We start from the raw sequence: 22,661 nt of genomic DNA, 5'->3' as shown, positions 1-22,661 counted from the left end.
TGTACACGATACAACAAATTGTCGTTAGCATTGAACATCATTGGATATGAATGTTATCATTTGAAAAAACCAGATGACGTTTTTTTTTTTGTTTTGTTTTTTGTTTTTTTGTATTCCATTTCGCGCGGGAATTTATGACGTCACAATTCGGCCATGAAGGTATAGACCTTTTTCATGGAACGCGAAATTACCCATTATGCTTTGCGCGTACGCGTAGGTAGGATGCTTCGAACTTCCGGTTCGCAACTAGATGCGTTTAATTAGCCGTTACAGAGATTTTGGACCGCTCTGAAACCACATTTGTAATCGGTTTTACTTACTTTTAACGGCCATAATGTCAACAAACAACGGCAACATTAGTTCGCGGTGGCAGCATGGTCAAGTCTATTTAACAAAAACCGTAAACAATGTAACTTTGTCTGTTCCACATCCTACGAAGTTGACCAGCGCCACCTCCTGGTTTGATGATATGAAACAATGGCCAGCAGTCACATATGTTGACATATTCAATTATCTTGTTTTGTCTGAGGGTGTGGATGGCGAGGAACTTAGAAATTATAAAAGTACCAAAGCATATAGTTATCTACACAGTAACAAAATTGGACGAATTCTTTGCCATAAACATCAGCAGTTCACATTACTGAAAGCGGAGGTAGAGCCGAGTCAGGCTATTAATAAACGTGGATTATGTTACAAAATAACGGAGTAGTGGAAACAGCTGGATGCTCCTGTGTAGCTGGTCCTGGCAGGTCTTGTAGTCATGCTGCTGCTGTGTTGTGGAAGGTGGGTATTTATAAATACAGCAACACTTCTAATGTAGCTAAACGCAAACCTAACAATACTAGAGGGTAATAATATGGCAAAACACCTGCCCACTTCAAGCACTGACTGCGTGATACAATGTAAAGATGTATTTTTAGAGCAGTATTTAACCAATTATACATTTCAGTTATAACTAAATTGTTTAGCTCTAAAAAAGTGCTAATGGGGATGCTTTGTTTAATAATAAAGTAAACAATATGTTCTGGTTTTTGAAAGGTGCAAAATGCAGTGGTCAGTGGTATGACAGGGCTATCTTGCACTGATGAGCAGTGTAGATGGAATGCAGGAACCAGAAGAAACCTTGAACAGAAAAGAATCAGTCAGATGACCTTTAGACGTCACAAAGCTGAGGATGTATATGGTGCCAATTCAACAAGGGAGGGAGAAAGGCTACCATCTACACCAAGCTATGACACACATCAAGAATTCAGGGAGAGAGTCAGTTCTTCAGACACAAAACCACTTTTTGAATTAAAAAACAGTCTTTTGGAAAAATGCTACACTGCCAATGTATCAGTGGAAGGAGATGACACTGAGAGCTTAGAAGTCCACCAGCCACATGGAGAGACTTTGACTTGCTGTAAAGGTAAAGCATTTTACAGCAAATACATAGAACTGAACTTTGACCAGGCAGCTGAATTGGAGATTCAAACACAAAATCAGAGTTTGTCAGAGGTTTGGCATATTGCAAGACAGCCCAGGATCACTGCTAGTTCAGCTAAAAGTGTACCAGTGCGAGCAACAACAAATCCTGATAAATTCATGAGAGAGCATCTCTTTCCTACCTTTCGAGGTAATGCGGCTACAAAGTATGGAAATGAGAAAGAGGCAATAGCTTGTAGCTTTCTTGTAGAAAAAGGTCTACAGGTCTCCCACTCAGGTATCAGGGTCAGCCTGGCAGAACCATGGCTGTCTGCAAGCCCTGATGGCATAATAAATGGTATGGAACTACTGGAAATAAAGTGTCCCGTTCCCAAGAACAACACCGCCTCTCTAGCAGATCATTTCACTATAAATAATAGTGATATCAAAATGGTTGATGGCAAGCCTGAATTACAGAAGAACGGAGTCAGGGGCTTCTACAGTCAGATACAATTAGGCATGTTTTGTACAGGGCTGAGAATGGCAAAACTGTTTGTCTGGTCTCCAAAGGAACACATTCTGATAAATGTACCATACGATGCAGAGTATTTAACAGACCAGGTTACTCGACTAAGAGGCTTTTACTTCTCAGTGATGCTTCCTAGAGTAGTGGATGAATTCACTGCTGGACGATTCAAACTGAATGACAAATACTTACATATAGTCAAAAAAGATTAACCTACTGGTGAACAAATATTAACAGTTTTAAAAACTGTACAGATGCTGACATGGAGAAAAAGTTTTTATTGTGTCAAGGCAAGTTTTAACATTTTTTTTATGTATGTGATATTTTCTTGTTTACAGGGTTTGCACTTAGAAAGTCTTGCGTGTTATTTATTTATATTAGATTAAAGTGTATATATGTACATAGCACAAGGAAACAGAAAACACGCTGAGATGGATTTTTAAATCCAAATTAAAGAAGTTAAAATGTCAAGTATTGTTATTAAACGCATATATACATATATGTACATGACTAATGCAGCAGTGTGAGCATCAAATGAAAAGTTAATCCAGAAATTAAAATCTTGTCATTATTTTCTCACCGTCATGTCAGTCCAAACTTGTATAGTTTTTTTCTTCTGTTGAACAATGATTTATTTTGGAGAATGTTGGTAACCAGACAGTTGATGGTAACCATTGACTTAATAGTGAAAAAAAAAGACTATGGAAGTCTGATTACTATCAACTGTCTGGTTACCAACATTCTTCAAAATAAATCATGAGAGCGAGTTGAAGAAGACAACATTTCATTTTAAAATAACTTAATTATCTGCTTCACGGATTAGATCACCACGCAAATTCACTAAAGCTGCACATATACGCAGAATTTTATCTATCTTTGGCATAAGGGTGATAGGCAAGGTTTGTGATAACACCTTGTATACTTTCAGTCTCCTAATTGCACGTTCAATATGTATCCTTACATTTGCAATCCTGCGACTACATGTGACTTTTTCTTCTGTTAGCTGCATTTTGTTGGCAAAGTGAGGAATTATCATATTGACTTTTCTTTCAAACAACAAGTCTCTAATCAAAAAACCCCTGTCCACCATCACTTCATCTCCTGGATGGAGGTATTCGAGAATGCCAGAATCACACGTGATGAATTTGTCACTACAGCGTCCCCCACATGCTGCAGATATAAACATTACTAGACCACATGGTGCAATAGCCACTAAATACTTGATGGTGTTGCAAGCATAGTAGTGGCTGTATGATTCAGACCTTGAGTCTAGGTTCCCTGGTCTTTGGACTTCACTTTCACTGCAGTCTAAGATACAGGTAACATTGGGATAATGTTGCTTGTATGCCTCTGGTGTTGTGGCCCTGATTGTCTCTTTGGGGAGCCATGGTATCAGTTCCTTTAAGACTGCAGCCATGGTGTCAATCCAAAAAGAAATTATCTTGCTCACTTGACTCACTGATATACGGAATCGAATGGCAAGATCTTCTATCAACAGGTTTAATTTCAGCTTCATTAATGTGAGCAAGATTTGCTGTTCAATTTCAGTCTGGTAAGCCAGATTCTCATGGGGACGCAGAACAGCTACAAGGGTATGAAATGTGTGGAGAGGGAGCCCAGTGTAGAGATTTGAGTCATAGTCATTCATCAGAGTTAGAGGCTTGAATGTATCGCACTGCGTTGACTGGTTTACATAAGTTATACTGTGTTGTCTCTTAATATAACAATGCTCCTCGAAGATGTGGTCTTCCCACTGTGTTCCAACAGAGGTAAAGGTTTTAGATGTACAGCTGCTGTCATCTACATCTGTTTGCTTGGGACTGGGGACAGATGCAAGACTCTCTTCTACAGGTCTCATCTCATCCATTACATGTTGCTCTGGGTTAACACCAGCTCCTATAAATACAGAAAAGGCATTATACAGTGAAGCATCTAAAATCATATCGTTTATTATATGGTACAGGGTGAGTTTCTATTTTTAGAAAATGGTTAATTACAAAAAATGTATTACCTAATTAATTTTAGGATATAAAATGCAGAATTTTGGTTTAGCACTAACACACTTTTAATTGGCATTGTATGAAAGACAAAATGCTGACTTTCCAAATTTTGTAAACCAAAATGAGTTAATGAACAACTACTTTTAGGTATTATTTTGTTAAATGTTGTAATTTGAGCTGCAATATGGTGAACTCTCCACTGAAAGAAACCGACACTGACTGACTGATATCAGTGCCTTTGTTTTGTCTCAAGATGCTTACCAGTAATGTAATTTCTAAGGCGCGTTTATAAAAAAAAAAAAAAAAAATACTTTAATGTCCTGATTGAACTATGGCCCAATCCTGGCTTAGTTTAAGCCCTGTGTGTAAAACCAGGCCTTAAGGTCCTATACATTTACTGCTGGTAAAATAACCAGACAAACCACACTCTGCTGCCAAAATATATACACGAGTAAGAATAATTCAATTAATGAGCCAATTCTATAAATATGTTAAATAAACTAGTGTTCATTTGTGATTATCATATTTGATAACACTGAAAATACTGCAACAAAATTTTGTTTTCATAAAACATTCATTAATGCTGAATATATATTGAATACACTTTGCTGAATGAAACGCTTGTCTCTCAAAGGTGTTTAAGTACACATCATGAGAACTTGGTCGTCTAGAAAAACTAAAATTATTGTATCATAAGCTGCATTTAATTGTGCAGTCCTTATAGGACGTTAGCCGTGTAAATAACGTTAGTAAATATTCTCACCTTCGTCCGACCACGTTCGTCGTCTTCTCTTCTTACTTAATGGACAATCATATCCAAGCCAAAGTTCAGGATATGGATTTTCTGTCGTTGGTTGTCTGTCCACAAAGTGGAATGTGTGACGCTAACAATGGAGGACAGGAGGCAGATGCAAGTAAAGGTAGTTTATTGACAGGAGTTGTGATGGATGAATGCTGGTGAGTGACGCAGGAACCACGATGGCAGCACAGACAGGTGGGTAGGTGATTTGAGTGCGTTGGTAGAGATGACGGTGGTGGTAGATCGGTGATCCGTGGTGATAATCCGTGAGTGACTGTGATAATCCAAAGTAGACCGAACAGGAAACAGGGCAAGGACAGGAACACAGGAGCACGAACAGACATCAACACATGGACCTCAAACAACGATCTGACAAACAGGAGACGAAAGACAGGGCGTTATATAGGCGGTTGGAATGAGATGCACCTGCCGCTGATCAGGCGATCAGTGGCCACACCCACATGAACCAATCAACATGACATAACATGACTACAGCTGGAGACGGTGCGTTCACGAACCGTGACAGTACCCCTCCTCCTAAGGACGCCTCCTGGCGTCCCCAGAATCTCTTACCTGTCGATTGTAATCATCGATAAGGGAGTGATCCAGGATGTCCCTGGCAGGTACCCAACTTCTCTCCTCCGGACCGTAACCCTCCCAGTCCACCAAGTACTGAAATCCGCGTCCCCTCCTTCTAGAGTCCAGAATACGATTTACCAAATAGGTGGTCTCCCCATCTACGAGACTCGGCGGGGGAGGGACCGGGGTAGGCGGATTAATGGGAGAATGAAATACGGGCTTAATTTTGGACACATGAAAGGCAGGATGAATTCTCCTGTACGTAGGAGGGAGTTTAAGGCGGACTGCCACCGGACTAATGATTTTGGTGACAGTAAACGGGCCAATAAATTTGGGAGCCAATTTATTAGATACGGACCGGAGAGGAATATTCTTGGTTGAAAGCCACACCTTTTGACCCAGGACGTATACGGGAGGCCTAGACCGGTGGCGATCGGCCTTGGCCTTGGTGCGCGCCCCCGCTTGGAGTAGAGTCTCACGGGCTCTGGTCCAAGTGCGGTGGCACTTCTGGACGAAGGCGTGAGCGGAGGGGACCGCAACTTCGGATTCCATACTGGGAAAAATAGGTGGCTGGTAACCTACACTACACTCAAAAGGAGATAGGCCCGTAGCTGATACTGGTAAGGTATTGTGGGCGTACTCCACCATAGACAATTGTTGGCTCCAGGAGGAAGGATTCTTGGAGACCAAACATCGCAACACCCTTTCCAAATCTTGGTTGGCTCTCTCGGTTTGACCATTGCTCTGGGGGTGAAACCCTGAGGACAGACTTACAGTCGCTCCCAGTAGTCTACAGAATTCTTGCCAAAATTTAGCCACAAATTGGGGTCCCCTGTCGGAAACCACGTCTATCGGGAGGCCATGTAAACGAAAGACATGGTCTACGACGGTCAACGCTGTCTCCTTGGCTGAGGGTAATTTGGGCAAGGGAATAAAGTGGGCCGCCTTCGAGAACCGGTCCACCACGGTTAAAACTACCGTGTTTCCCTGGGAGGGTGGGAGGGCGGTAATAAAATCTAGAGCGATGTGGGACCAGGGTCTCGAAGGAACCGGCAGCGGTTGGAGTAACCCATCAGGGGGCCGATTGGAAGTCTTACCAGTGGCACAAACCGAGCAAGCCAAAACAAAACTGTGAATGTCGCGAGCCATAAGTGGCCACCAGAATCGTTGCTTGACTAAAAATCTAGTTCGGTTAACCCCTGGATGGCAAGCTACATTCGAGCAATGTCCCCACTGGATAACGTTGGACCTTAATCCCTCCGGCACAAATAAACGGTTCGGTGGGCACCCGGGCGGAGGCGTTACCCCTTCTAAGGCCGTTCTGACCTTCGATTCGATCTCCCATGTGAGAGTGGAGACCACTAATGTCTCAGGAAAAATACACTCGGGAGTGGACGGGCGTTCGGAATGGTCAAAAATACGCGACAAAGAATCGGGTTTGATATTTTTGGAACCCGGGCGGTACGAGATAGTAAAGTCAAAACGTCCGAAAAAAAGTGCCCACCGAGCCTGCCTGGAGTTCAACCTCTTGGCGGTGCTAATGTACTCTAAATTCTTGTGGTCAGTCCATACTATAAAAGGAACCCCCGATCCCTCTAACCAGTGTCGCCATTCCTCTAATGCCATCTTAACTGCCAACAATTCTCGGTTACCAATATCATAATTTCGTTCTGCCGGAGATAAACGATATGAAAAATACGCGCAAGGGTGGACCTTGTCGTCTAAGGGAGAACGTTGAGATAACACCGCTCCTACCCCCACCTCTGATGCGTCGACCTCCACCACGAACTGACGTGTAGGGTCAGGGGTAATCAGAATAGGGGCTGAACTGAAACGGCTCTTCAGTTTGGCAAACACAGCCTCAGCTGTGTCCGACCACCTGAACGCAGTCTTGGCGGAGGTCAAGGCGGTCAGAGGTGCGGCTAGTTGGCTGAAGTTGCGAATAAAACGCCGGTAGAAGCGAACCCCAGAAACCTCTGTAGGGCCTTACGGGAATCTGGGCTTGGCCATTCTACCACAGCCTTAACCTTCTCGGGATCCATGCGTATTCCCTCAGTCGACACGATATACCCCAAAAATGGAATTGACTGTGCATGAAATTCGCATTTCTCCGCCTTGACAAAAAGCCCATTCTCTAGCAACCTCTGAAGCACTCGTTGGACGTGCTGCACATGTTCCTGGAGAGAAGAAGAAAAAATCAATATGTCGTCCAGGTAGACATAAATGAACTGATCGATCATATCTCGCAGCACGTCGTTGACAAGTGCCTGGAAGACCGCTGGGGAGTTGGAGAGCCCAAAGGGCATAACCAAGTATTCAAAGTGCCCTCTGGGGGTGTTAAAAGCGGTCTTCCATTCATCCCCCTCCCTGATCCGAACCAAATGATACGCATTGCGTAAGTCCAGTTTTGTGAAAATTGACGCTCCCTGCAACCTCTCGAAGGCCGAAGACATCAACGGCAAAGGATAAGTATTCTTTACCGTGATGTTGTTCAGTCCCCGGTAATCAATACAAGGTCGCAGAGATCCGTCCTTCTTTCCCACAAAAAAGAACCCCGCCCCCGCAGGAGAAGAGGAAGGGCGGATGAATTTAGAAGCTAGAGAATCAGAAATATATTTCTCCATAGCCTCCCTCTCTGGAACAGAAAGTGAATAGAGTTTGCCCTTAGGCGGAGACTTACCTGATAGTAAATCTATGGCACAGTCGTAAGGACGATGCGGAGGAAGAGAAGCAGCCCGAGACTTACTGAACACTTCCTTCAGATGGAGGTACTCAGCGGGCACGTTAGACAAATCCACCGCCTCCTCCTGCAACACAGACACAGACACAGACGGACAGGCAGACACTAGACAAGACTCATGACATCTTTTGCACCAAGACAAAACGGAGTTAGAGAGCCAGTCAATGCTAGGGTTGTGGAGGAGGAGCCAAGGGTGTCCGAGGACAATGGGTGCCAGGGGAGAGTCAAGGATGTGAAAAGAGATGGTTTCGGAGTGATTGCCAGAGGTGATGAGTGTAATGTCTTCAGTGATGTATGATATGGTGGGAAGTTGCTGACCAGTGAGGGCGTGAACCGTGATGTGGTGCGGAAGAGGTCTGAGGGGGATGTGGAGCTTGTGGGCTAATGTGCTGTCCATGAAGTTACCTTCTGCCCCGGAATCCAGTAGTGCCTGACAGTGATGTGTCTGTGCTGACCACCGCAGCCATACCGGGAGGAGCGTAGAAGATGATGGTGATGATGATGATGATGATGAGGTCTTCTCGGCGGAGATCCCACCCGATAGTAGCCTCATATGTACTACCGGGCCTGGCCTTTTACCGGACAGGCGTGGGCTTGATGTCCGGCTCCCCCGCAGTAAAGGCAAAGGCCCAGGGACCTCCGCCTCTCCTTCTCCTCCCGGGAAAGCCGAGCTCGCCCTACCTGCATGGGCTCGTGATCGTAGACGGGGCTGGCCACGTCCCCGCCGCTGAACCGCACGTCTGCCGGTCCCCTGGATGGGGTGTTGAGTAGCCCCCTCCTCTCCATCCGTGCCAGACGTGCGTCGACCCGAAGGGCCAGCTCAATGAGTCCATTGAACGACGGGGGAAGGTCCAGGGTGTAGATCTCCCTCTGGACGCGGTCAGCCAGCCCATGCAGGAACATGTCCCACTGCGCCTCCTCGTTCCAATGGCACTCCGCCGCCAGTGTCCGGAACTCGATGGAGTAGTCCGAGACGGATCTCTCGTGCTGGCGCAACTCCGCCAGCCTACTGGCCGCCTCCCGTCCTGCGGCAGCCCGATCAAAGACCCGTCTCATCTCGGCGGAGAGGGCCTGGAACGAGGCGCAGCATGGGTCCTGGTTCTCCCACACCGCTGTTCCCCACAATGCCGCCCTCCCAGAGAGCAGGGTCAGGACGAACGCCACCTTGGCCCTCTCAGTGGCGAATGTTCTAGGCTGGAGGGCAAAATGCATATCACAACGGTTAAGGAAAGCTCTACAATAATCGGGTTCACCTGAGTAAGCCTCCGGAATCGGGAGGCGTGGTTCCGGCTGGGAGGGAGCCTCCGATGGTGCTGGTGGAACAGGCGGTGTGAGTGGCGCAGTGGGAGCTCGTAATAGCTGGAACTGTTGGGTGAGCTCGGACACCTGCGTCACTAAAGCCTGAACCGCGCGACCAGTGTCGTTAAGAGTCCGCTCCTGGGAGTCCATCCTCCGAACACTGACAGGGAAAGCTTCGAGAGAGGAGGGTTGATTACTCGCTGCCTCCATGTTGGTCAGATCGTTCTGTGACGCTAACAATGGAGGACAGGAGGCAGATGCAAGTAAAGGTAGTTTATTGACAGGAGTTGTGATGGATGAATGCTGGTGAGTGACGCAGGAACCACGATGGCAGCACAGACAGGTGGGTAGGTGATTTGAGTGCGTTGGTAGAGATGACGGTGGTGGTAGATCGGTGATCCGTGGTGATAATCCGTGAGTGACTGTGATAATCCAAAGTAGACCGAACAGGAAACAGGGCAAGGACAGGAACACAGGAGCACGAACAGACATCAACACATGGACCTCAAACAACGATCTGACAAACAGGAGACGAAAGACAGGGCGTTATATAGGCGGTTGGAATGAGATGCACCTGCCGCTGATCAGGCGATCAGTGGCCACACCCACATGAACCAATCAACATGACATAACATGACTACAGCTGGAGACAGTGCGTTCACGAACCGTGACAGAATGAGCATACATGGACGTTACGAGGCGGGCATTTCAAATTAAGTGCTGCGAGCCACTGTCTTTTACCGTCGTCGTCGGATGGCATCTTGTGCAATTTAAATGGTCTTGGGCATTTACATTCTGCTCTTATTGTTGGCTTGTGATCATAACACTCTTGATCAAGAAGATTTTTGAGCTTCCTGTAGCTGTTGTGACAGCCTTTAGCAGCACAAAACTTCCCGGAGCCTCCGCGATTCGCCATTACAGTAGCTTGACAGTTACTAAACGGAAGTTCGAAGCATCCTACAGGAAGTCACTCGCCGCTATGGCGCCCTCCACGGAGAAGCGAAGAAAAAGGTCTATATAAAGGCATGAAAATCATATGCTCATTTTGTGCTTTGAAGTCTTGAGAGTAACATATTTGGTAGCGATTCATAGCGATTGACAAACGGTGTTATCATGGGACTGCTTTCAAGACTAAAAAAAGCAATTGGTTTGGAGTGTGTACGAGAACCCTGTGTACACCCCAAAGACTCCCCCATCATGACGGAGAACCATCAACCGGCGCCGGTTGGTGCTCTTGAGACCGATGAAGGGAGAACGAGCTTCTGGAAGTGGGCCGCTCTTCACTTTCCTTCCCGCAGAAAGGGAACATATGACCTGGCCAAAGCCGAGGAGAAATACGGGACAGAGGCGGAAACACAGTGGAGAGATAGCGATGGTACACTCACATCAAAAACTACTCCTAAGTCAAGAACAGAATAATTTGAGTATGTAATATTTCACTTTTTATTTATTTAATTGATATTTTAGATCCAGCTCCTGAAGACCTCCTTGCTGCTGAGGAACAGCAGAAACACAGAGTCCTGGACAAGAGTAAGATTAATACATATATGAGAATTAGGACATGTTATTATAAATACTTTTGTTCAGATTCAAATTTACATGTAAAATTGTATTTCATATTTACCTCATTTGTTTGTCTGTTAATAGACCAGAGTGAACTCTGTGTACATCCCAAAGACGGCACCATTACATCAGAGAGCCGTCATCCTCATCTGTCTGTTAGTGCTGCTGAGATTGATGGAGGAAGAGAGGAGGAAGGGAGAGAGGAGGAGAAGAAGAAGAAGAAGAAGTTCTGGAAGTGGCCTGCTCTTCACTTTCCTTGCAGTGGAGCTGGAACATATGATCTGGCCGAAGTGGAAGAGAAATACTGGACAGAGGCGGGAACGCACTGGAGAGATAGCGATGGTACACTCACATTCAAATATTGATAAACCACAAAATATTCAGTTAAAGGAATTTCTGTTATTCCTCCTTTTCATTATTATAAAATAATTATAACAACGATCAGTGTCCCAAAAACACTGCTGTAATTATCACACCAAACACTATAAAGTAATATTATTCTTTTCTTTTTTTTAAGAGTTAAAATTTTAGGATATACTTTCAATTGACAACTACTCTTAAATCAAGAACCACATTATTTTGAGTATGTCATATTTTACCCTTTTAATTTTTATTTATTTATTTCATATTTAGATCCAGCTCCTGAAGACCTCCTTGCTGCTGAGGAACAGCAGAAACACAGAGTCCTGGACAAGAGTAAGATTCATAAATATATGAGAATTAGGAAATGTTATTATAAATACTTTTGTACAGAATCAAATTTCCATGTAAAATTGTATTCATATTTACCTCATTTGTTTGTCTGTTAATAGACCAGAGTGAACTCTGTGTACATCCCAAAGACGGCACCATTACATCAGAGAGCCGTCATCCTCATCTGTCTGTTAGTGCTGCTGAGATTGATGGAGGAAGAGAGGAGGAAGGGAGAGAGGAGGAGAAGAAGAAGAAGTTCTGGAAGTGGCCTGCTCTTCACTTTCCTTGCAGTGGAGCTGGAACATATGATCTGGCCGAAGTGGAAGAGAAATACTGGACAGAGGCGGGAACGCACTGGAGAGATAGCGATGGTACACTCACAAAAACATGTCATGATGATGCAAATATTGATAAATGACTGAATCTTCAATTACAGAAACTTCTCTTATTCTTCCTTTTCATTAAGGAAAAGAAAAACACTGCTAACATTATCACACCAAACATTTTTGAGTGACAGTAACATTTTCTTAAACTTTACTCTTTTTTTAGGATGTTAATTCAAAACTTGTGCTAAATCTGTTAGTAGACCAAAGTGTACACGAGCACTGCGTACAACCCAAAGACTCCCCCACAAGGTCTGAAGAGACGCCTGTTAGTGCTGTTGAGAACGATGGAGGGAGAACCGAGGCAGGGAGAGAGGAAGTCCTCCTCACTTCTGAGGAACAGCTCGTGCAGGACATCCTGGACAGGGGTAAGAAGAAGAAATCTGTGAGAATTAGAAAATGTTATTAGAAACCATTATATAGACATACACATAAGATAAGATACACATCTTATATGCACTCAACATGCTGTGATAATTAATTAAACATCAGACATCTTTCCTGCAGGCACGAAAGAGTACTGTCCACCTGAGTTCAACTTGAAGGGCAGGTACCAAGCAAAGCCAACCACAGTGTGGACACTAGGGTTCATCTTGTTTGAAATGCTGTGCGGGGATTGCCCTACATCCAACGACCGACACAAGATCACTGTGAACCTCTGGACCAGACCTGGCTTGTCAAAAGGTGAGATCTTCAACAAACAATGAACTCCAGATCATACAAAAAGGACCAATAGCTTCAAAGAGAGCAGGTGTAAAGTATACGTTTATAATCAAACATCTCTCTTTTTTTTCTCTTCACAGAATGCTGCCAGATGATTTGTGATTGTCTGCAGCCTGGTCCACAGAAGAGACTCAGTCTGGACAAGATGCATCTCCACGACTGGTTTAAGGTACGGCGTCTAAGACTAATTAAGCTTTTTGTTGGTTTAGTTTGATCATCAGTCGCCATGAACTTAAGATAACTTTTCTGCAAAAGTGAAGTATTTAGACAAATAATCCTGATTTATCTTTTGTTTCAGGTCACAGAGTAAAACACAACCTCAGAAAACAACTCATGTCATGGCCACCCTGTTGTTTTCTGTCTTCAGTCAGCTTTGCGTCTGGTGGACTGACAAGAGTGGCCTTTCCATCAGTCCACTCTGGACTTAGAGTATTGCAGGCCCTTGCCTTGACTTAAAGCAGTCTGGCTGTATTGATTGCTTGGGGATCTGTAAATTATAATTAATTGTTTATTTGGATTTGTTTATTTATTATAAGTTGGTAAGAACATTTCTAAGGAATTTTGTAAGAAATTGTGAAAATTTATTTTGTAAGAATTTTTTTTTGGAATTTTGTAAGAAAATTTGTGAGGAAAATATAATAGAATAATATATTTATATTGTTTGTGAATGCTTAAATTTAATGATTTAAAATGTAATGATGCTTAATGTGACGAGTGGGTTACGAGAGGAGTTACGACAGTGAAGGACGAGAGAAGACCTGGGGCCTTATTTATAAAGCTTGCGTACGCACAAAACGGGGCTGAAAACATGCGTACGCCAGTTCCTGCACAAAAGGTGGGATTTATAAAGAAAAACTTGACGTGAAAATATGCGCACCTACATGCAAACTCTGACCCATCCGTACGCACATTTTGAAGACAAAGCAGTTTGGCGACACTGATGGTGAGTTGAGGAACTGACTGCGGATAAAGGGAATTAACCCTTTGCAAAATGCCAAAATTTACTTTGACATATTTCAATATTTACAATATTGAAATTACAAAAGTTTCTCATAGGTTTGTTACAACAAAAAATACAAATAGCATTAAATCACCATTATGGGTCCTAAAGATACATACATGCATGTTTAGTTTAAAGACATAAAAAGAACTATATGCTGAAAGTACGTAAATTTAATTTCTTTCACTTCCATTCTTAAATGGATGTAGGCCTATCACTCATTATGTGATTAATGTGATAAGGTGTATATGATTAAATCTGATCGCTGAAAACATAAATCGCCTACTGCAGCAACACTTAAGTGCATATTGTATGATGGATGCGTTGGCACTGCTGGAAGACTGTGCCAATGGCAAACTTCGGAGGGAAAGAGTATTCAGGGACCATGAGGATTTCCTAGCCCATGATGATGAGTGGCTAATAAGCCGCTTTAGATTTCCTAGATCCATGCTCTTCGATCTGTGTGCTGAACTTGGCCCAGCATTACAAAGACCAACAACACGGAACCGCGCCATCCCGGTACCAACCCAAGTACTTTCAGTTTTAGGATTTTTGGCAACCGGGACATATCAGCGGGAAATAGGCGGCAGGTAACTAAGTGTACTTTTTTTTTTTTAAGCAAAACCTTTTTGATTTTAACATTCCTATTAATTTGTCATAGGTCTGGGATTTCACAGCCATCCCTAAGCTCATTAATGCCTGCAGTTTTGAAAGGGATTATTCAAATGACCAATTGATACATAAAGTTTCCTTACACTGTTGGAGAACAGGCTAATATCAAAAGGCAATTTGCAGCAATGTCCGGTTTCCCAAATGTAATCGGCGCAATCGACTGCACTCATATTGCTATAAGGGCTCCATATGTATATGAATTCATTTATGTGAATCACAAACATGTGCATTCAATAAATGTGCAAATTAAATGTGACGCCAACTTGACTCTAAGGAATGTTGTGGCACGATGGCCTGGTTCTACACATGACTCTTTTATTCTAGTGCACAGCAGTGTAGGGAATCGACTTAGGGCAGGTGCCGTTTGCGATGGCTGGCTTCTGAGTAAGTAAATGCATATAATTGTTTTTACATAACAGTTAAAGCCTATTGTACAAATAATCTGCTATATTTTACAGGTGACAGAGGTTACCCGCTCAGGCGCTGGCTACTCACCCCATTCTCAAACCCTCAGAGCGCAGAAGAAGTGCGCTTTAAGATACCCACGCTCGTGCGCGCTCAGTAGTTGAGAGAGCCATTGGCCTCCTCAAGTGTAGATGGCGTTGCCTTGATGCTTCGGGTGGTAGACTTTTATATCAACCAAAAAAGGTTTGCCAGATCATCATGGTGTGCGCCATTTTATTGGTTTTGTTTGTGCGCGGCAGTCGTCCGTGAGGGGCTGTTGCGCTGTTTTGTGTTTATTTTATTATTAAAGCTTTATTTAAATGTCCGCCGGTTCCCGCCTCTTTCTTCCCGTGACTATGAAGGTTGTTTACAGCATTACACTTAAATGGAATGCTTAATGAATTTAATGAATGAATGCTTATTTAATGAATGAATGCTTAGTCATTATTATTTGAATGAATAAATGCTTAAAATTATTAATGCTCATGACGTTTTCCTTGTACTTTCATAGGGCCCCCGGTGACCTCAACCAGCTGGCTGAGGCCAGACTAAAAAGACACACAGGACAGTTGACAAGCCACTGCTGCGTATCGTCATGAAAGCTTATCATTTGCACTAGTTTTTAAACCTTGCCAATTAGAACATTAAAAAAAGTAAAGTAAAGCATTCAAACACAAGACGTGGAAAAACTCAACGGAGTAATTTTTGACTGAATTAACATTATAGTTTTTACAAACTATAAATCCACAGTCAAACCAAAAATTATTTAGATACCAGATAAAAAATTTTTACTAGTGGGTGCTGGACACTATAGTTCATTTATATAAGTGAGTATAGCAAAATAATTCTTCATATAGTGGTCTACCAGTAAAATTGATTAAAAAAAAGGGACCAAAAATTATTTAGACAATTTGACGACCATGATTTGCTTAAGTGTTTTTTTTTTTTTTATTGCTAATGGGACCTTTTTACACCACAGACTGAACAATGTTTGGAATAAACATAATTTATAATCTGGGATAAAGATTAAAAAATGTTTCTCTTCAAACTACGCAGAACGATAATAATTAATAATTTATTTGATATTTATTCGTACACTGAACCCTGAACCGTTTCTGTCACACTCGTCCGATTCGAGAACCGAGGAGCTGATGATACTGCGCATGCGTGATTCAGCGTGAAGCAGACACACATCGTGTCTGAATCGAACTGGTTCTTTTGATGATTGATTCTGAACTGATTCTGTGCTAATGTTATGAGCGCGGGTAAACCCAGGGCTTGAATCAAGGGCAATCATCATCAATGACATTACGTCGAGCGCAAAAAAACGGTGAACCTTTTTTTTCAACTGGTTTATTGAATCGAACTGTCCGAAAGAACCAGTTCGCCGAAAAGAACCGAGCTTCCCATCACTACTGGTGATCTGAAAACTGATGCAACCGGTTCTTGGCTCGAGAACGAGTCAATCTTTCGTTCGTTATCTGGCTCGGCTTGGTGTTCATGTTCAGTTCTCTCTTCACAGCAGTTCAATCAGTGTACTGTTTGAGTACATGAATAACTCCGGGATATTGCTTTTATTTTAACTCAGAGGGAGTGTCAGCCACTTTAAAAAAGTTAAAAGCTTAAGTAATTTGTGGATTAATGCTTATTGGAGACGCATACCGTTTCAAACGATTCAGCTCGATTTGGTGAACTGGTTCAAGAAGATCTGTTTACATCAAATAAATTCATTGGGGGGGGGGGGGGGGTTATGGGGGGTATTAGTCATGGTTGTCATGTGACACATCAGCTACGTTAGCACCTTATAACTGATATAGGCTTATGTTTTATTTATTTATTTTTCCTTTTTAGTCAAAACAATTCCAAACATGCTTAATATATCAGGAAATATCTTGATTCTCAAATATGTGCAAGTGAACGCATTTTGCACCATTTATAGATTGTTATGTGATCAATAAATGGTGATTGGCAAAGCACTGCAGTCTATTAACTACACATAAAAACCCAACTTTTGTGCCATATATGGGTGTCATGCCATAAAATATTTTAGCATTTAATTTAAATTTTAATAACTATATTGTAAGTTAATTAATTTAACACTTTCATTTTACAGAGAGTAAAGAACATTTATATTATCAAAGAACATTTTCATTCAGTCTAGCCAGAGTTCAGGCAAAAACTCCCATTAAAATCACTGAAGCACTTTACATTATGAAACGAATATCTTATTTACATTCATACGCACATCTGCACTTTTCGTTGTTTCTGATGAGACCATTCACTAAATAATTCAGTCAGCGAGTAAGTGAACAAAACACAACGTTTCAGTGATGACTCTTCTGCACTTCTCTGATTGGCCATTGCATTCATAAGTGCAACAGAATCGTTTCTGATTGGTTATCATGAGGCGTTGTATGAACGCGTCTGTCTCTGGCTCAGCACCAGCCAGCGAATGCAGATTTGAATTTAGCTGCTAATGCTGTGCACTGAACGATCTAATCACTCCGGTGTGATTGTATCATATGTATCAAAAATATTACTCTGCTATTTTTGTTGGTTTTTGGAAGCTGTATTTAAAATCCCCTTGGCTCAGAAACCTGAGGGGCACGTGCCCCCTCACTTTGAATGGACATGATGCCTCTGCTGTACACACATTTTCAATGGAGGGACAGAAAGCTCTCTGTCATGACTCCGGACCCGGTGTTCCTCCCTCTCACCACCAGTAGGCGCCACTTCCCCATCTCCCGGACTCATTCACCTTAACACTACACACCTGGTTCACTCTGCACACCTGTTGCATCCACTCACACACTTACACACACACACCTTGTGCCCATTGTCAATTAGTATATATTCTCCTCACTCCCACCACTCTGTCTGCCTGGATTAATTGTAATGGTGAATTGTTTCTCGAGTACCGTGTCTTGTGTTCAGAGGTGTATGTGTGCGACCGAGCTGTGCTGTTACCCCGGGTACCCCGAGGAGGCTGCGGGTGCCGCTGACGAGCACCCCGAGGAGGCGGCGGGTGCCGCTGATGAGCCCCCCGAGGAGGCGGCGGGTGCTGCATGTGCCGCTGACGAGTCCCCCGAGGAGGCGGCGGGTGCTGCGTGTGCCGCTGATGAGCCCCCCCGAAGAGGAGGCGGGTGCTGCGGGTGCCACTGACGAGTTCCCCGAGGAGGCCGTGGGTGCCGCTGATGAGCCCCCCGAGGAGGCGGCGGGTGCCGCTAACGAGCCCCCCCGAGGAGGCGGCGGGTGCTGCGTGTGCCGCTGATGAGCCCCCCCGAAGAGGAGGCGGGTGCTGCGGGTGCCACTGACGAGTTCCCCGAGGAGGCCGTGGGTGCCGCTGACGAGCCCCCCGAGGAGGCGGCGGGTGCCACTGACGAGTCGCAGAGACGGCGGTGGCTGCTCAGAAAGCACCAGAGGTGGCGGTGTCCGCTCAGGATCCTGGTCCTGCCCTGGGTTCCCACCGCACCGGCTCTGCCTCAGTCCCCAGGTCCCCCTCCAGCACACGGACTTGGACCCCCAGCCCCCCCTGGCGTGGCCTCTCACCTGGGTTGAGGGCCGCTGGAACGTCTGGAATCCGTTCCTTAGGGGGGGGTCCTGTCATGACTCTACACACTACACTACACTAACACTACACACCTGGTTCACTCTGCACACCTGTTGCATCCACTCAGAGATGTATAGTAACGAAGTAGAACTACTTCACTACTGTACTTAAGTACTAAAAGGCGGTATCTGTACTTTACTAGAGTATTATTTTTTTCTCCTACTTCCACTTTTACTTAAGTACATATTTTCGATGAGTTTAATACTTTTACTCCGATATTTTTTTTTATGTGCTGCATCGTTACTCGTTACAATTATAAAAATGTTACGAATCATTCCATTACAAACAGAACTGTAGATGGCAGGTTTGATGAAGCTGGCACATCATTGAGCGAATCAAGCGATGAAGAAGACTGCGCCGCGCGTGCTGACTGAACTGCTGTGAAGAGAGAGATGAACACAGAGCCAAGCCAGATAATGACTTGTTCACGAGTCAAGAACCGGTTGCATCAGTTTTCGAATCACCAATAGTTCTTTCTGACAGTTCGATTCAATAAACCAGTTGAAGAAAACAGTTCACCAGTTCTTTTGCGCTCAACGTAATGGCGTCATTGGCGTTGACTTCAAGCCTTCGGTTTACCTGCGCTCATAACATTAGCACAGAATCAGTTCAGAATCAATCACCAAAAGAATCAGTTCTGTTCAGACACTCTGTGTGTCAGTTTGCTTTCACGCTGAATCACACATGCGCAGTATCATCAGCTCCTCGGTTCTCGAATTGGACACGTCTGACAGAAACGGTTCTTGACCACTGATCTATAATATAAGTTATATATATAGATCAGTGTTCTTGACTCGTGAACGAGTCAGTCTGTTGTTCGTTATCTGGCTCGCCTCGGTGTTCATCTTCAGTTCTCTCTTCACATCAGTTCAGTCAGTGTACTGTTTTAGTAAATGAATTACTCCGGGATATTGGTTTGTTTGAACTCAGAGGGAGTGTCAGCCACATTAAACAATTTAACAGCTTAAGTCATTTGTGGATTAATGCTTATTGGAGACGCGAACCGTTTAAAACGATTCAGTTCGATTTGGTGAACTGTTTCAAAAAGATCCGGTTACATCGAATGATTCGTTCGCGAACCGGATATCACAAACTGCTTTGTTTTGAACTCTCTTACAACAGACACGGAAGAGAAGACAATGCTGAATAAAGTCGTAGTTTTTGCTATTTTTGGACCAAAATGTATTTTCGATGCTTCAAAAAATTCTAACTGACCCTCTGATGTCACATGGACTACTTTGATAATGTTTTTCTTACCTTTCTGGACATGGACAGTATACCGTACACACAGCTTCAATGGAGGGACTGAGAGCTCTCGGACTAAATCTAAAATATCTTAAACTGTGTTCCAAAAATAAACGGAGGTCTTACGGGTTTGAAACAACATAAGGGTAAGTTATTAATGACATAATTTAGCAAATTGGGCGAACTAACCCTTTAATCTGTTTTTTGTTTACAAAAAGTTACAGTCAAATGAACTGTGATTGTCCTTTAGGTTAATAATTTGAAATAGTAAAAACAATATGTTCAAACTTTTGACTACTTTCTTTAATAACTACATAACACAATACTTGTACTTTTACTTTCAGTACTTGAGTAGTAAATTTTCAAATAGACTACTTGCAATACTTAAGTACAAAAAATGTTGAATACTTTAGTACTTCTACTTAAGTGTGGTGCTTAAAGAGCACTTCAACTTCTACTTCTTCAAGTCATTTTTTTGATAGAGCACTTGTACTTTTACTCAAGTCTGGGTCTCTAGTACTTTATACATCTCTGCATCCACTCACACACTTACACACACACACCTTGTGCCCATTGTCAATTAGTATATATTCTCCTCACTCCCACCACTCTGTCTGCCTGGATTAATTGTAATGGTGAATTGTTTCTCGAGTTCCGTGTCTTGTGTTCAGAGGTGTATGCGTGTGACCAAGCTGTGCTGGTATCATAACCGTGATTTGTTTCTGTTTTGTTTTTGCCGTGTTGGCCTTTTTGTTCTAATTAAAAGATTCTTCCCTGCATTTGGACTCAGACCCTGTTCATTCCACGGCGCCGTCCCTACCCCGCCGTGACACTCTTAGACTAAATCTAAAATATCTTAAAGTGTTATTGAAGATGAACGGAGGTTTTATGGGTTTGGAACGACATGAGGGTGAGTCATTAATGGCATCATTTTCATTTTTGGGTGAACTAACCCTTTAAAGTTTGAGCATATTGTTTGCAAACTGCAATTGATTAATTAATAAAAAAAACTAAGTAGTTGATATGCTGTGTTGTTTTTGTTGTTTAGTAGCAGTAATATGCAGTTATTAGCCGTGTCCACTGTATTTTTTGTTGGTTTTCATGAGACCCCCCTTGAAATGACCAGGACCCCCCATTGCCCCCCCAATCAAAATTGTCTGAAGCCGCCACTGCATACAGGTGCATCTCAATAAATTAAAATGTCGTGGAAAATTTCATTTATTTCAGTAATTCAACTCAAAATGTGAAATTTGTGTATTAAATAAATTAAATGCACACAGACTGAAGTAGTTTAAGTTTTTGGTTCTTTAAATTGTGATGATTTTGGCTCATATTTAACAAAACCCCACCAATGGCCTTCTGGAAGGTATGTTAATTTACTGTACTCAATACTTGGTAGGGGCTCCTTTTGCTTTGGCCTCAATTCGGATCATGAAATATGATTTATTCTGAAGCAATATTCTTATCAGATTTCTATCAGCTGTGACATATAAATCTGCATGTTTTTTATATTTAATCCAAGGGCATTTTTTGCCTTTATGGAGGACATTTCCCCCCAACCTCATTAATATGTCATCTTTCATTTCAAATTCTTACATTTAATCAATAAATTCAATTATACTAATATGATTATTGTAATTTCTACGTTATCAAATGAAATAAGTTACACTGAAAAAAAAATACAAGTGCATTGAATAATGTTAGGAAATTGTTTCAAAAATTTTTTGGAATATACAAACAAGAAATTATGTTAGAAATGATACTTTTTAACTAAATTAAACCGCCAGTAGGCGCCAGCAGTGAGCGTTTAATGAGTGAGTCACTGAGTTGTTCATTCAAGCGATTCGTTCAAACGGCTGATTCATCAGATGTTTATGCATGAGCTACTGAATCATTGACTCAACCGATTCGTTCAGAACAGGGAAATATGCAGGAATGAATCGACTGTTTTCCGTGAGGTGCGGGGTTCCGCCTAAAATGTAAGTGACCTAATATTATTATAATTGCTTATTGAACTGTTTATTGTTCTATTAAAATGCCGTAATGGTGAAAATGTTGTGTGATGTTGCATAACTAACTGTATTTTAAATATAAAAATTTAGATTTTTTACCTCAGCATGCCTACCTTAACTTTACTTGTCTGGCATTAATGAAGCGTTAATGTCGAGCCTCGGAGTCTCTGTGCGGGGATTAAACCCCGGACGGCACCGGCCCAATTTAAACCCGGGTTACCACTGTTTACGAGAATACAAGAGGCCTTCTGTTTTCTTCTGTTTCTTTATCGCTTTAAGGTGTCATAAAATTGATAAAACTGCTATACTTACAACCCGCGATGTACACGATACAACAAATTGTCGTTAGCATTGAACATCATTGGATATGAATGTTATCGTTTGAAAAGACCAGATGACGTTTTTTTTTTTGTATTCCATTACGCGCGGGAATTTATGACGTCACAATTCGGCCATGAAGGTATATAAAGGCATGAAAATCATATGCTCATTTTGTGCTTTGAAGTCTTGGGAGTAACATATTTGGTAGCGATTCTTAGCGACTGACAAACGGTGTTATCATGGGACTGCTTTCAAGACTAAAAAAAGCAATTGGTTTGGAGTGTGTACGAGAACCCTGTGTACACCCCAAAGACTCCCCCATCATGACGGAGAACCATCAACCGGCGCCGGTTGGTGCTCTTGAGACCGATGAAGGGAGAACGACGAAGAGCTTCTGGAAGTGGGCCGCTCTTCACTTTCCTTCCCGCAGAAAGGGAACATATGACCTGGCCAAAGCCGAGGAGAAATACGGGACAGAGGCGGAAACACAGTGGAGAGATAGCGATGGTACACTCACATCAAAAACTGATCAATCACTAAATATTCAGTCACAGGAATTTCTGTTATTCCCCCTTATCATTATTATAAAATAAAATAATTATAAAAATGATCACTATCCCAAAACACTGCTTTAATTATCACACCAAA

General features: G+C 42.8%; 2 protein-coding genes and 1 long non-coding RNA gene across 3 annotated transcripts; 2 read left to right on the top strand and 1 right to left on the bottom strand.

Moving 5' to 3' along the window:
- Positions 1-2,637: 2,637 nt before the first annotated feature.
- On the bottom strand, positions 2,638-3,822 carry LOC132122899 (uncharacterized). Its single transcript, XM_059533397.1, has one exon. The coding sequence runs from the start codon at positions 3,795-3,797 to the stop codon at positions 2,730-2,732; it is 1,068 nt and encodes a 355-aa protein (XP_059389380.1). The 5' UTR covers positions 3,798-3,822; the 3' UTR covers positions 2,638-2,729.
- Positions 3,823-10,453: 6,631 nt separating this feature from the next.
- On the top strand, positions 10,454-12,375 carry LOC132123110 (uncharacterized). Its single transcript, XM_059533646.1, has 7 exons — positions 10,454-10,722; positions 10,815-10,877; positions 10,995-11,252; positions 11,356-11,399; positions 11,544-11,606; positions 11,723-11,974; positions 12,190-12,375. Exons 1-7 carry the CDS (start codon positions 10,461-10,463, stop codon positions 12,373-12,375), a joined length of 1,128 nt encoding a protein of 375 aa, XP_059389629.1. The 5' UTR covers positions 10,454-10,460.
- Positions 12,376-12,443: 68 nt separating this feature from the next.
- LOC132122902 (uncharacterized) lies at positions 12,444-13,112 on the top strand. Its single transcript, XR_009426446.1, has 3 exons — positions 12,444-12,670; positions 12,790-12,878; positions 13,008-13,112. It is a non-coding gene; the product is annotated as an uncharacterized LOC132122902 (long non-coding RNA).
- Positions 13,113-22,661: the final 9,549 nt, after the last annotated feature.

Source organism: Carassius carassius, chromosome 41 (genome assembly GCF_963082965.1).
Source record: "Carassius carassius chromosome 41, fCarCar2.1, whole genome shotgun sequence".
NCBI lineage: Eukaryota > Metazoa > Chordata > Actinopteri > Cypriniformes > Cyprinidae > Carassius > Carassius carassius.
The sequence above is the reverse complement of the archived record's forward strand: the minus strand, read 5'-3'. Positions and strand labels throughout refer to the sequence as shown.